Source organism: Oreochromis niloticus, linkage group LG6 (assembly GCF_001858045.2).
Source record: "Oreochromis niloticus isolate F11D_XX linkage group LG6, O_niloticus_UMD_NMBU, whole genome shotgun sequence".
In the NCBI taxonomy this organism is placed as follows: domain Eukaryota; kingdom Metazoa; phylum Chordata; class Actinopteri; order Cichliformes; family Cichlidae; genus Oreochromis; species Oreochromis niloticus.
In genome coordinates, this window is record NC_031971.2 from 36,669,212 (window position 1) to 36,681,500 (window position 12,289).

Genomic DNA, 12,289 nt, shown 5'->3' on the forward strand with positions numbered 1-12,289 from the left:
TGATTCTAATGCCTGATGCAATAGTGTGGAGGAGGAATTTGAGGGCCTTGCAATGGTCTTTGTGCACAAAATAAAATGGCCCAGGCTTCAAAGCCATATTTATTAAGGCTGCCTAAGCATGGAAATCAGTACCAGATGTGAGAAAAAAAAATTGCTGCAGAATATCCCCTCTGCTCCCCTCCCCGATTTTTGTAAGCTTCGAATACAGCAGATCAGTTTCTTTTCAACTATCAGGCTCCAGTATTTCACACTCCCACTTAGCAGACAAACACATAAAAGCACAATAACAAATGCACATCCAAACACAGATGACTAACCCTGCCGTGACGCTAAACACATCCGAGCATGTATCTGCTAGCGTGATCTGTGCGCACTTTCCAGTGGCGCATGCTTACCGGTAGTTGCCTTTCTTGCTAAGCTGTTCCTTGAAGTGGCCCAGGGTGAGGCAGTGGGTCTTCATCATGCTGCGATAAGGAATTTCCTCGCCACAGAAAAAGTAGGTGACCACCAGCTCCTTAGACCTGAACATGCAAAATCAAAATTGTAAAATTTAAAACTTGCTTGTTTTCAGTTGGCTTTAAAAATCCATCACATTCACTGACAAACATATGAAGGGGGCTGATTATTTTGAAGAACCAGGGGCTATTGGGCAATGTGGGAGAGAGGTAGAATGTCACATCTAATCCTATTTTTCTTTAAGAAAAAAGTTCAAAGACAAAGCAAAGCTGACTTTCTAAGAAGAGAGGAGAATGAAAATCTGAGGGTGAAAACTCATAAATGACAGAATGACAAAATAAGTGAGTAATGGTGTTTGGAAAACTAGAAAGTAATTGTGAAAGGAATAAAGACTGAGCTTTAAACAAAGGATTTAGCAAAAGTAGAAATGAAAGAGCTCTTACTCGTCTGCTTGGACTCCAGGGCTGGCTAAAGAGTTGCTTCCCGTGGGGAAGACAGCTGCCGGGTGGTTCCTGTCTCTCTGAAGGTTGCTGGCTCCAGCTGAATGTCTGTGAAAATCACAAGATTAATGACTAATCAATATTCTTCATATAAACACAAAGAAAAGAAACGGGACTTCATTTATAGAGTGTTGTGTTGTAGCAAATAGGGCTGCCACAAACGATTATTTTGATAGTCGACTAGTCACCGATTATTTTTGCGATTAGTCGACTAATCAGATCATGCATCCGTTGGACGTAAAACGTACAGCTTATTGCACCAGCATGCATCTGCTCTTATATAACTATCATTAGCTTACAGCTTTAAGTGTTTAAGGTATGTGCCAAGTAAAAATAAAGACAAGATGATAGTTTATTAAATTTTAATGACATTTGCAGATTGTTTCGGTGGAGTTTAATAAACTCAGCTGTCTGCTCCTTGCTATCTAAAATATAACGGGACCCCGGAGTATATTCTCAGGCATCTCACACCTCTGATAATCAGTTGTCTGCTTGACGTTTATTTAGCTGCTGTGTAAAACCTATAACTTTAATCTCCGCCAAACCGATTTACTCAGGAACAAATAAAATACTAAAAAAAAGCCAAACAATAACATTTGTAAGTTATCTAAGTGACTCATATACGTTTAACCTGAGTAGCGAAAGACCGCGGTGGGTTTGAAAACGATTTGCCGGGAGTCCGGTGTTCTCACGGGCGCTAGTGAGCCTTGCCCCCGGCTAGCTATCGAGCTAGTGGGTAACAGACGTCTCTGAAGACGTCGGAGCGCTTTTGAAAATATGTGGTGTCTTGATAAACTGAGCAGATATTTGCGGTTTACACAGCTACATTCTCGCCTGAAAACATGTTAAATATGTTAAAGTTATTTTGTGACCCAGAAAGAATAATAAGAGTAATATTAAAACTAACTAGCTGCCGCCATTGTTGGAAACTGAGCTGGGCTGCGCTATGAATTCTGGGACGGAGCTACTCCTCCTTCTTCTTCTTCTTCGTGGTTTAACGGCAGCTGGCATCCTTGTACATGCAGTGCTGCCATCTTCTGTTTCAGTCCGTTATTACACTCTTAAATCCTACTACTTATTCCTGCGTCTTTTGTGATCTTACAAAGCTTCAAACGACGCGTCGACTATTAAATCAGTCGTCGACGATTTTGATAGTCGACGTAATCGTGATTAGTCGACTAATCGTGGCAGCCCTAGTAGCAAATCAATCGCACAACTGTTTTGTCTACAAGTTTTCCTACCTTTGTTTTGGTGGCTTGGAAACCTCTTCTAGTCTGCGACAGGCTTCTTCTAGCTGTGCCAGGGTGTTGGGAGGGGGTAGGGGTGGCATTGCTGGGTCCTGAATGAAAGGGTGGCCTGGGTGATGGCCACGGAGGTGAGCCCCGTTGCCGATGCCACCACCACCCCAAGATGAGGAAGTTCGACCAGGCAGGGTCTTGGAGTCAAGCGGGTTGGACTTCTTCAGGCCTTGAGTGCTGTTAAAACAAAAAAAGGGTCAGTCTCTTGAGCTGAGAACTCAGTGCACTTTTCTAAAGATCATTTTGTGCAAACAGACACTTACCTGTGTGGCTTGTGCTTTCCCTGCCTCTCACTCTCTAGGATCCACTGCCAAACATTCTGAGAGCGGTCGGTGGCAACTAGAGGAAGGCGTGGTGAAGACACGCCCTCATCGGAGGCCTTCACTGGCCGTTTGGACAAAGTGCTGCAGCGACTGGAGGAAGAAGGCAAATTAGGATCAGAGAAAGAGCAGCTCATCACGGGAAAAATTTAAGGGATGGCTTAGAAGTAAAACTCACGTAGGTGTGAAGTCGGAATAATTGGCGCCCCCTTGAGGGCAGAGGCACTGCACACGCTGAGCCGCCTCGGCCTCGATTTGCTCCTTGGTCTTTGGCCCAGCGTGGTGATGGTGAATGTAGTGGTGGTGGATGTGCTTTGTAGACTGCCTGCCAGTCATCAGCACCTTAGAAGCCCCAGGATAAGCACCAAAGAAGGGCCCGTGGCCAGATGACACCACAGCACCCGTCCGGTCTGGCGAGCGTGAGCGCGGCGAGTGGCGAACCACTCCTGGTGACTGGCAGCCAGGTGTCTTGAGGACACGTGAAAGATGCTCGTCTAGGATAGCTTGAGGATCTTCCTCACATTGGCTCGCAGATGGGAGCAGGGGGTGTTGGAGGGAGGTGCTGCTGACAAGGTCGTTGCCCTCCTCCCTTTCCTCCTCCTGGACAATGAAAAGAGAATTTTTTTACAATTTAAAGCAATTGACAAAACATTCATACAGCCACATGTGGGAAATGCAGCCAGCAGAGAAATTCATGTCTCAGCTTACACCAACTTATATCTATCGTTCTCTGAAGTCAGTGAGAGCAAACGCCTGGATAACTTGATTTGAGTTTCCTTTTTGCCGTACTGTTATCTTCGCTAACAGGCTTTGGGTGCGCTTCATCTATAATGCAGAGTGTGCCTGTGCTGCACAAAGAGACTGGCACTACACTATTCAGCAAACGTGCCACTGGAGAGTAACTAAGTACTAACTATTTGAAGGAACTTCAAGTGTGTCTAGAAACATAAGTTTGAAAGTTCCTCCAGATGAAATGGGGGAGGACATGGAGGAAAAGCGAAGTAGCAACTAAACCAAGACAGACTTTAAATCCCTTGGTCTGTACCCCGTTCTTCAACATGCTCAAACTGGAGTAAAGGCTTTTGTAGTGCAGCACAGAACCACTGCCTGAGCTAACTTGGATACAAGATAGAATTTCCAAATAGCAACCATTACTAACTGGAAGTAAGTGGAAGTGTCAGACTACTTAGAACATTTTTGAGAGCATCCATACCTCCTGGATCTGCTGCAGCCTCTCCTCCAGTGAGCTCATAGTCTCCTGCTCTCGCTTTAGCTTCTCCAGCCGGGCGATGAGTTGGGCAGCGAAGGCCGAGGGCTCAACGGGGGTCATCTCTTTAGGCAGCCGGTGTGTCCTCTGCAGGGTACACAAGAGAGAGAAGAGGACACTTTAAAGTGTGTGCTAGTGTAACTACTTAGTGTTTCTGATGGATGCAATATGGTGCATTAATCCACTGCCCTTGCCCTAATCCTATCTTGTTCCAAAAATCCTGCTACTATTCCAAAGGCCTAATCCACATGCCCTTGCCCTCGAGCTAACCTGAACCTTCTCCGCTGCCCATCCCTCCCTAGATCTTCTCATGCCCAGTGCCCTTGGCAGTGCCAGGCTGCTGGGCGAGGGGGAGAGAAAGGGGTAGCAATGGCGGGGTAGCAGTTGGTCTCGCTCGGAGGGGAGGCCCCCTGCCTGCACCCTCTGTAGCCCGACCAAGCCATCAGCTAGGCAGCCTCTGAAGTCAGCACACTTCAAAGGGCCCTTGTCAAACATCAAACGCACACTAGGGGTGGGAGGGACATGCAGCTTTAAATCTCCGAATAAAAGCCAGATATCGACAGAGAAGAGAGAGCGAGGAGAGAGGGGAAGAAAAGGGAGAGGGGACAAAATTAACAGCGAGAAAAAAGAAGAGGATTGAGACGTACATTCGTGAAGTGGCAATGGTGGCAGAGAGAGAGAGGGAGAGCGCGAGACAGAGAAGGAGGGAAAAGAGGGAGGGAGAGGATAGAGGAGTCAAATACTGGGAAGATCTGAGGGGAAGTAGTAATTTATTTCCCGGCTGCATGCAGGGCAGCTCAGAGGTACTCTAGTCACATTATCCTCCTTTTTCTTTAACTATATGCGCCGGCTTCTCTCTCTCCCTTTCTTACTTTTTTGTTATTTGGCACACTGGCTTTCTTGATTTTGACTCTTTTTTTGTTGTTCCTCTCATCTCTTTGTAGACACGATGAAGGGAAGAAGAAGAAAGGCAAGCGGAGCTGCTGGCAAAGGAGCGCCAGCCCTGCACGGGGCCCCCGCTGCCTGGGGCTGGTGCATCATGGGAGACAGAGCCATCTCCAAATCAGGAGGGAGACATTAAAGGAGTGCAAGTGGGAAAGGAAAAGAGAGAGACTGAGAGAGAAAAAAGACAGAGAGGAAGAGAGAAAAGTGTGTGTGTATGGGGGGGGGGACATTACTGTCAAATGCATGCACAAACACACACACACACACATACACCTGTGTTTGGATATGAAGACAAAAGAATTTAATATTTATTTTCTTGCCTCTCCTAACCTGTGTCAATCTGTTTTGACCCAGTTCCTTAAACCTTTTCACAACAACTTCAGAAGGTCAAAAAAATATATCTTGAATTCAAGGAGCATACACAACCTGACCCAAATACTGATGTGACAAGATGGGAATACAGCAAACTGGAACTGAATAGTGATGTGTCTCCTATTCATGTGCTGGAATTTAAATAGTAGTTTCAATAGCCGTACAGTTATTACTATTCCAGAAAACATACAACACTATCAGCTTTGTGACCTACAGTGACAGAGACGTGACAGCGTTTACATTAACAGCCCCAGAGAAGTGACTTTAGACGGGGGAAGAAGGGGGATTTGAAACAGCAGAAGAAGAAGCAAAGTAATAGGCAAACCCAGCCTTTCATTTACCCGCCTTTAATGTGAAACTAGCGAGGGAATGAAATATAGTATTCTGTCACAACGCGAGCTCTGAAAATAAATACATAAATAAAGTGCAACTCCTTGAGGGGATTAGGACCCAGTTGTCTGTCAGTTGTGTAAAAGTTTGAGTTCACCAGATTACGAAAAAAGAAACACTAAGACAGGAAGCGAAACTTAAGGAAGTAGGACTTACTGGAAAGTGGGGTAGCGTAACCTGGCCATTGATCTTGACGCTGCGGTGCATCTCTCGCTGAAGCTGCTTCTTGGTACCCAGCTTGTAAGGAGGGATTCCATCTCTGTAACACAAAAAGACGGCATACATTTACGTTAACGAATAAAAGACAATGAAGACCACATGAAATGACCTTATTTTGAAGTCGCTGACTACAATCATCCACCCGGTTTTGGATAGTTTGCCGATACTCATCACACGTCACACTACCTCTACATTAACCACTGGTGCATTAGCACTATTAGCCGTCTTTGCAAAGGAGGGCCATTTGGCAGCAGCTCATCATGGAAGTTACCGACACCACCCAGAAATCACTCACTGGGCAAAGTACTGCTAAATCAAAAGGCCAGGGATCCCTTGAAGCCAAGACAAATAAAAAAACACATAACAAAACACACCAGGACAATGGCAGGGATATGCAAAACATCTCACTGTAGGCTTCAAAAGAAGAGCCCCACTGATAAGATTACATTGGCTCGTGTCAGCCCTGACTGTGGTTATTCAAAAAGCAAAACAATTATCACCAAACTGAGCAACTGGTTAAGAGTCAGAAAGTACATCAGACTAAAGCAGCCTAGCAAAAACTGTGATATATTAACATGAAAATAAAGATAGAGCCAGGAATGCTAGAAGTCTCGGGACAATTAGGCATTTATTCTGGGAATCTCATTCTCCGTTTTTCATTCTGTCTGCTTTTCCAGTCAGTTGCCACTTAAGCTGGGCCAATTATCTTGGCCGTTTTGGCTGCTCAGAAGTGCCTGACCTAGCCCAAACGCTACTTTTTCTGCTGCCTCTTTGAAATCTCACACTCATGCACATATGCACCCGCTGCCATCTTCGTTTGGCAAGCGCTCTGCTGTGAGCCTCTGATCTCAGCAACATCAAAAGGCTGGTTTGTAAGATAAGGTAATGTTTGAAGTTGGTGCTGCAGCATTCCCCAGCGTCCAAGTAAATCCATAAATAAGATATAAGCAAAAAGAGAAGAAAAAAATCCCCCTCCCACCCCATCTTCCACCCCCTTCCAAATCCTTCTCTTCTTGTTCTTTATCTGGGAAATGAGATTCAAATTTGCAGTGTGTCTTTTAACCACTATAAAAGGACACACTAATCAAATTGTTCCCTCGAATGAGAGCCGGGGAGAGACAAGAGCTCAGGACAAGAATGAGAAAGATCTCTATGTCAAAGACTGTGTAAAGAACTGTTAAAAGGCGATGACTTTGACACATATCCTTGTTCAACAATTAGACATTTTTTTGTATTTCTGAGCAAGATTTTCAGTGTGACATTGTCAAGAAGAGTCAGACAGTGAAGCCAGGCTGCCAATATCACCTGTGTTCCAGCGAACGTCTTGTAAGAGGGGCCTGCTTCCAAAATCAATGCTTCACAAACTGTACCCTTGAGACTACAAGCCATCATCCCTCAAGGCGCAGGAAGAAACACAGGAAACTCTTCAAAAGTAAAACTCAACAGCCCAGAGGAACTCGTGAGCTAACAAGAACCCCCAAATTAGAGGCAAAACATCCCAAACAAAGCTCGCCAACTTCCCCCTCGCTAACTATGTTTTTAACAATCCAAACTGTCCCCACCCCAGCAAACCATGTGATGGCTGAGCGCTTTGTCCAGGTTGGGGAAGAGAAAACATACTCTTTCATGGTTTCATGGGCCCTTACTTTATGGGGATCTCCTATTCAGTTGTGCAAGTCATTTTCAAAGCAGCCAGCCACCCTCTTATCCCGCTAAGCTCCCCTCACCTAACAATAGGCTGAAAGCGATTCAGTTAAGCCCTTTATACTCCGTGCACTTTATTTTCTCACTCCCTTGCACTTCGAGCCTCACCACTCCTGCTATTGGCTCTGGAGAGTGGAGGAGAGAAGCTGTGGAGGGTTGGGAGGTGATTTTTTTTCAGGGGTGTCCCTGCCTGGCCGGGAGGGTGGGGGGGGTTCCTTATGTCTTGTCCCAAGGTCTAGAAATGAGTAACCCCTGTGAAAGCCTCGCAGACACATGATCTCAGCACGCCACAGAGGCCAGTGGCAGGAAACCGACCCACCATGTGAGTAAGCCTTCTTTCATTTGGTGCCAACATTTTTCAATGAGTTTGTCTTGAGGCCCGAATGGCCATTTCCCTCCCCCTCTCCTTCAGCTCTTCAAAGGGAAAAAGCGATTAGATAATATAAAAAAACAAGTCTGTTGTGGCAGAAGGGTGGGTGGGATGGATACATATCAACTTTGAGGAAAATGAGGCAACACCCCCACCCACATCAAGACGCTCTCATTTTTTTCCTCTCCTCTCTACAGCCTGTAACACATCAGAATAAACTTCAAAAGGTCTTCAGACATAATGACTTTCCCAGAGTTATCTCCCTGGAGGCCACAGCAACAACTGCACATTAATAGAATTACCTGGAGTCAATCATAGAGGATAATTGAAATACATTACAGACCATTATTTTGCAACAGTGCAGTCCCCTGGCCCCAAGAAAAGCTGATTCTGTTGAAGTACAAGGCCAAATATTTTTCTTCACACCCCTACACTTTTTCCTGGAAAGTTGATGAGTGAAATCTGGACCAGGCACGTTCAGATACTGGTGGAAATAAGAAAATTCCCAGACCTTTGGCCACTGTGAGTTGAAAGGAAATGAGCTTTTTGAAGCTGCTACATCTTCAGAGCCAGCTGGGTTTCAAATGAAACTGATCGGGTTTTGATTCCAATTTTTTTTTTAAATGCAAACACTTACACACTGCTGTCTGTCATCGACATGGAATCATCTGTTGTGGCATCGCTGGAGATCTCGCTGTCGTTGGCACTGGTGGCAGGGGCAAAAATGTAGCCAGAGTTCACAAAGTACGGGCTGGCAGGGTCTCCTCGACGGTGGGACCTGTGAGTGATCCGGGAAAACATTTGCCTAGAGTTATTGTGATATCTCTAGGTATCAAATCAATACAGCTAAAAAAGGTGACACACTTGGGTTATGGGGGGGGTGTTTATTTGCTGTTTCCTGCTGTTGTTTGTTATATCATATTTATAAAAATGATTTGTGTCTGCTTGGGCTTTGTCTTGCCGTCTTTCTCTGCAGATATCTCCGAGTCACTTTACTGAGAGTTTGGGGCCTGAGGAATGTGACAACAGTGCAATAGATGGAGCTGTAAGTCCTCTTTTTTCTTGCTTCGTCTAGTATCACTCTCTCTTTCATGTTTTGCCTCCCTAAAACACAAGCATTCAGTGTTGGGGGGTGGTTATGGTTGGAGTGGGTGAAATGAGGAGCCGTGCTGTGTGTGAATGAACACCAGCGTTTCCCTTCTTTCTCTCTCCTCTGCTATCCCTCCACTCTTTCGTGTGGGCCACACTCCTGCTCTTTTCCACTTTGAAACTCCACTCTCGTTCCTTGGAGTGTTTTCTCCTCCATACTCTCCCTCTTTTATCTCTCTCTTTCTCTCTCGCTATCATCCAGTCTGGGGCCCCTCCTCTACCAACTCTCCCCTGCTTTCCTTTCTAAAGTCTCTCTCTTTCTGTCTTTTTACTCTCTCCTGCTGTGTTGCATTCCTGTTCCACTAGTGAAGGGGGTGGACAAGGAAGAAGGAGGGAAGAAGAGGGAGGGGGAACGAGCTTTAGAGAGGGAGTGAGAAGGAGAGAGGGAAAGGGGGAAGGAGGGCCCCTTTCTTTATGAGAATGCCTTCTGCCGGCAGTGCTGAGGAGAACCCCAGCATGACTAAAGCCGTAGGCCCCAAGCACAAACCTGACCTTTGGAAGGTCCACGCAAAGAGTCAGGTATTTAGCACAGCTGGGCTCTCCCCCCCCCCCCCCCCCCCCCCCTTCTCTTTCTCCATCTCTTTCTTTCTTTCATGATCCCCCCTTCCTGTATTCCCCCCTTCCCCTCCTCTTGTCTCTCCATGTCTCCCTCCAAAGCATGCTTAGTCTCTGTCAGACAGATTTTTCTTTTAAAAAGGAGAGATAAAAGTGCTGGGCAGAAAAGAAAGAGGAAGGAAAACACTGACACACACAATCTATGGCAGAGTGGGATTGGTGGTTGAAGCTGCGGAACTGAGCTGAGGATGTTTTTGTTGTTGTGTTTCTGTATCACTTTGGAGTTTAGTGTTGGAGGTTTCTCAAAAAGAAGGGAAAAAAAAGAATCTGTGCAGTGGCAAAATTAGTTCCACATGTTTGAGATGGAAATTGGTTGACCTAAAGAGATGGTGAGGGGCAGGCAGGGGGAAAGGGGGAGAGCGTGGGTGACGGAAGGGAGAAAGGGGCTCTCTCTCCCCCCTGCTTTTCTTTTAGTGAAAAACAAGAATGCAGGGGATCACACCAGGAGAGCAGGATATGCCCACATGTCAACAAAACCCGTGCTTATTGGTTCCTAACCCAACACGGTCACTTCCAAGCAAATGAGCAACTGTGCTAAGATGTTATCTGACATCTGCTCACATGAAGGCTAAAACCCTCGAGGGAGTCCTTAGGTAGACTTATTGCACTTAATCAATTAGTTTTGTACACTGTTATTAAAAAAGTTGGGCTTGAGACAATTTTTATCTCAGCTCATTAAATGTTTAGATAACTTGACAGGAAAAGTATGGATTATCTATAAATTGCACTTTTCCTACCAAACCGCAAGACATTGTCAAATCTCTAAGTAATAATTGCATCCAGATGTCAGGACAAAGTAGTTGAGTGGAAAAAAATAAGTACCCTTTGATGGAGGTTCATGCATAAAATCCACTTTTTGAAAATGTTCCTGGCTTGAAAAGATTTCAGCTGTTGGACAATGTGTGGGACGAGCTCTTAAGATAAAAGCACAAATACTTTGCACAAACAGTTCTTTCATCTCTGACCAAGAGAACAATATCTCCGCTTGGCATAAGACTGACTGCACAAGTTCTTTTAACTCTCTATTACCATTTCTATGGATAAATGAGATTTTGTGGCAGTATACACCAGCTCTATGGGTTATGGAGCAGAACAAAGAAGGAAAAAAAGCAGAAAAACTTTACAATAGCGCATCATACTGTTTAATGTAGCTGTAACAGTCATGAGGTTTGGTGTCTAAATTCATTCCTGAACCGGAGGAAGGGTTTCAAAGCACAGGAAACTTGAGCAAGCCAGCAGAGGGCTGCCTGCAAGACACCATTTACTTAAAAGGAAGGCTCAGATGCATTGATGTTTTGTACCCACCCCGCCCCTCCACCCCTCCAACCCCTTGACTAACTGCAAGGCAGGAGGGCACAAATATACAGGCATGTTCCTCTGAGACCCTTTGATCAAGTGCCTTTACCTCTCTCGCAGGCATTTGTGAAATACCTGCCACATATTCAGTGTAGTTTAACTAATGAGGGATCATGACCACAGTAAGCAATGCTCAATATAGCAACAAGCACTGAGAAGTAATTACACAGGCATGCACTTCTAGGTGGGTGCTGCTCTTACCTGCAACTGTTTTCCAGCACTTCAGCTGCTGTCCGGATGGTAGCAGTAGCCCTCAGGTTTTTGGCAGACAGTCCGACCACAGACCCTAACGCTTTTGCCTTCAGGTCGTTACAACTCCATTCCTCTTCTTCCATGAGAGGAGGAAGGTATCCGCACATCAGCTTGAGACTGCCAAGACCGCCGTGGTTCATGTATGCCGCGTTCTCGCAGCCGGTGCGCACGTATTCGAGGTATATGTCAGAGGTCAAAAACATCTGGTATGCATTCTCTTCCATGTTGGACTGAATTTCCGTCTGTGCTTGGTCAAACATGGACGAGTCTATTTGTTGTTTCTTAATACTATCCCTTATGAAGGCCTTGGTGGCCGGTTTCAGTTGCTTGGCGACAATGCTGTTGTTCTCGATGTACCGCTTGAAAATAACTTTGGCAACTCGCAGCGTTTTGGTATCCTTTAAGTCCATTTGCCTGAAGCCGTTGCAGGCGAACCAAAAGTCCAAAGTGTCCACGCAATTCTCCCGCTCCAAAAAGGTCTTAAAGAGGTGAGCGCCGTCTTGGTCGCCCAGGAGAAAATGCAGCGACTTTGTCCACCGGACTAGAGGCGAGTCCGGGGACGCGCTGCCCTCTGGCTCCCCGAGTCCATCCTCGTTCCTCCGCGGTGTGGAGCCGGGAGGTGCGGAGGCGGCGGGGGTATCTTTAACCTTGCTCTGGGCTCTCATTTTGGCAGATCTGCTGGGGTTGTAGCATGACGCCTCTCCCTCTTCCCCCGGTACCGGAGGACGAGGAGCATCTTCTCGGAAGCTACTGCTGATGTGCTCCGTAAGCGCCCTGCTCATGGCTCCAGCTCTGGTTGCCGTGTGAGAGTGCCGTCGTGCCTCCACTGAGCTCCAGCCTAATCCTCCTCACTCTCTAAAAGCAGCGGGGGAGCTTCTCAGCTCCTCTTCACTCTGAAACACAAAGTATTGATCTAATCAAAGCCAGATCCTGCTGAACTTCAAAGAAAGACATCAAGTAAACAGTCCCTTTCAAAAAACCCTCGCCGGGTTCACAGAGAAAGGAAATATGAAAGGCTTTCTTCGTTTCATTTATCTATTTATAATCTAAATGAGAGATCAACTGCAGCCTACATT

At 45.9% G+C, this 12,289-nt stretch overlaps 1 protein-coding gene across 7 annotated transcripts in view; it reads right to left on the bottom strand.

Moving 5' to 3' along the window:
- Nucleotides 1-12,289, bottom strand: part of LOC100693618 (axin-2) — a 77,931-nt gene that overhangs the window by 3,855 nt on the left and 61,787 nt on the right. For 6 of the 7 annotated variants that reach the window (XM_025908044.1, XM_013273024.3, XM_013273023.3 and 3 more), the window contains 9 exons: nucleotides 11,163-12,106; nucleotides 8,479-8,619; nucleotides 5,705-5,807; nucleotides 3,788-3,928; nucleotides 2,753-3,174; nucleotides 2,518-2,667; nucleotides 2,198-2,431; nucleotides 900-1,004; nucleotides 396-521 (listed from right to left, as the gene is read on the bottom strand). In XM_025908044.1, the coding sequence (XP_025763829.1) occupies nucleotides 396-521; nucleotides 900-1,004; nucleotides 2,198-2,431; nucleotides 2,518-2,667; nucleotides 2,753-3,174; nucleotides 3,788-3,928; nucleotides 5,705-5,807; nucleotides 8,479-8,619; nucleotides 11,163-11,995 (2,255 nt within the window). In that variant the 5' untranslated portion in view covers nucleotides 11,996-12,106. The remainder of the gene's footprint in view (nucleotides 1-395; nucleotides 522-899; nucleotides 1,005-2,197; nucleotides 2,432-2,517; nucleotides 2,668-2,752; nucleotides 3,175-3,787; nucleotides 3,929-5,704; nucleotides 5,808-8,478; nucleotides 8,620-11,162; nucleotides 12,107-12,289) is intronic. The other variant, XM_013273028.2, reaches the window with a different exon arrangement.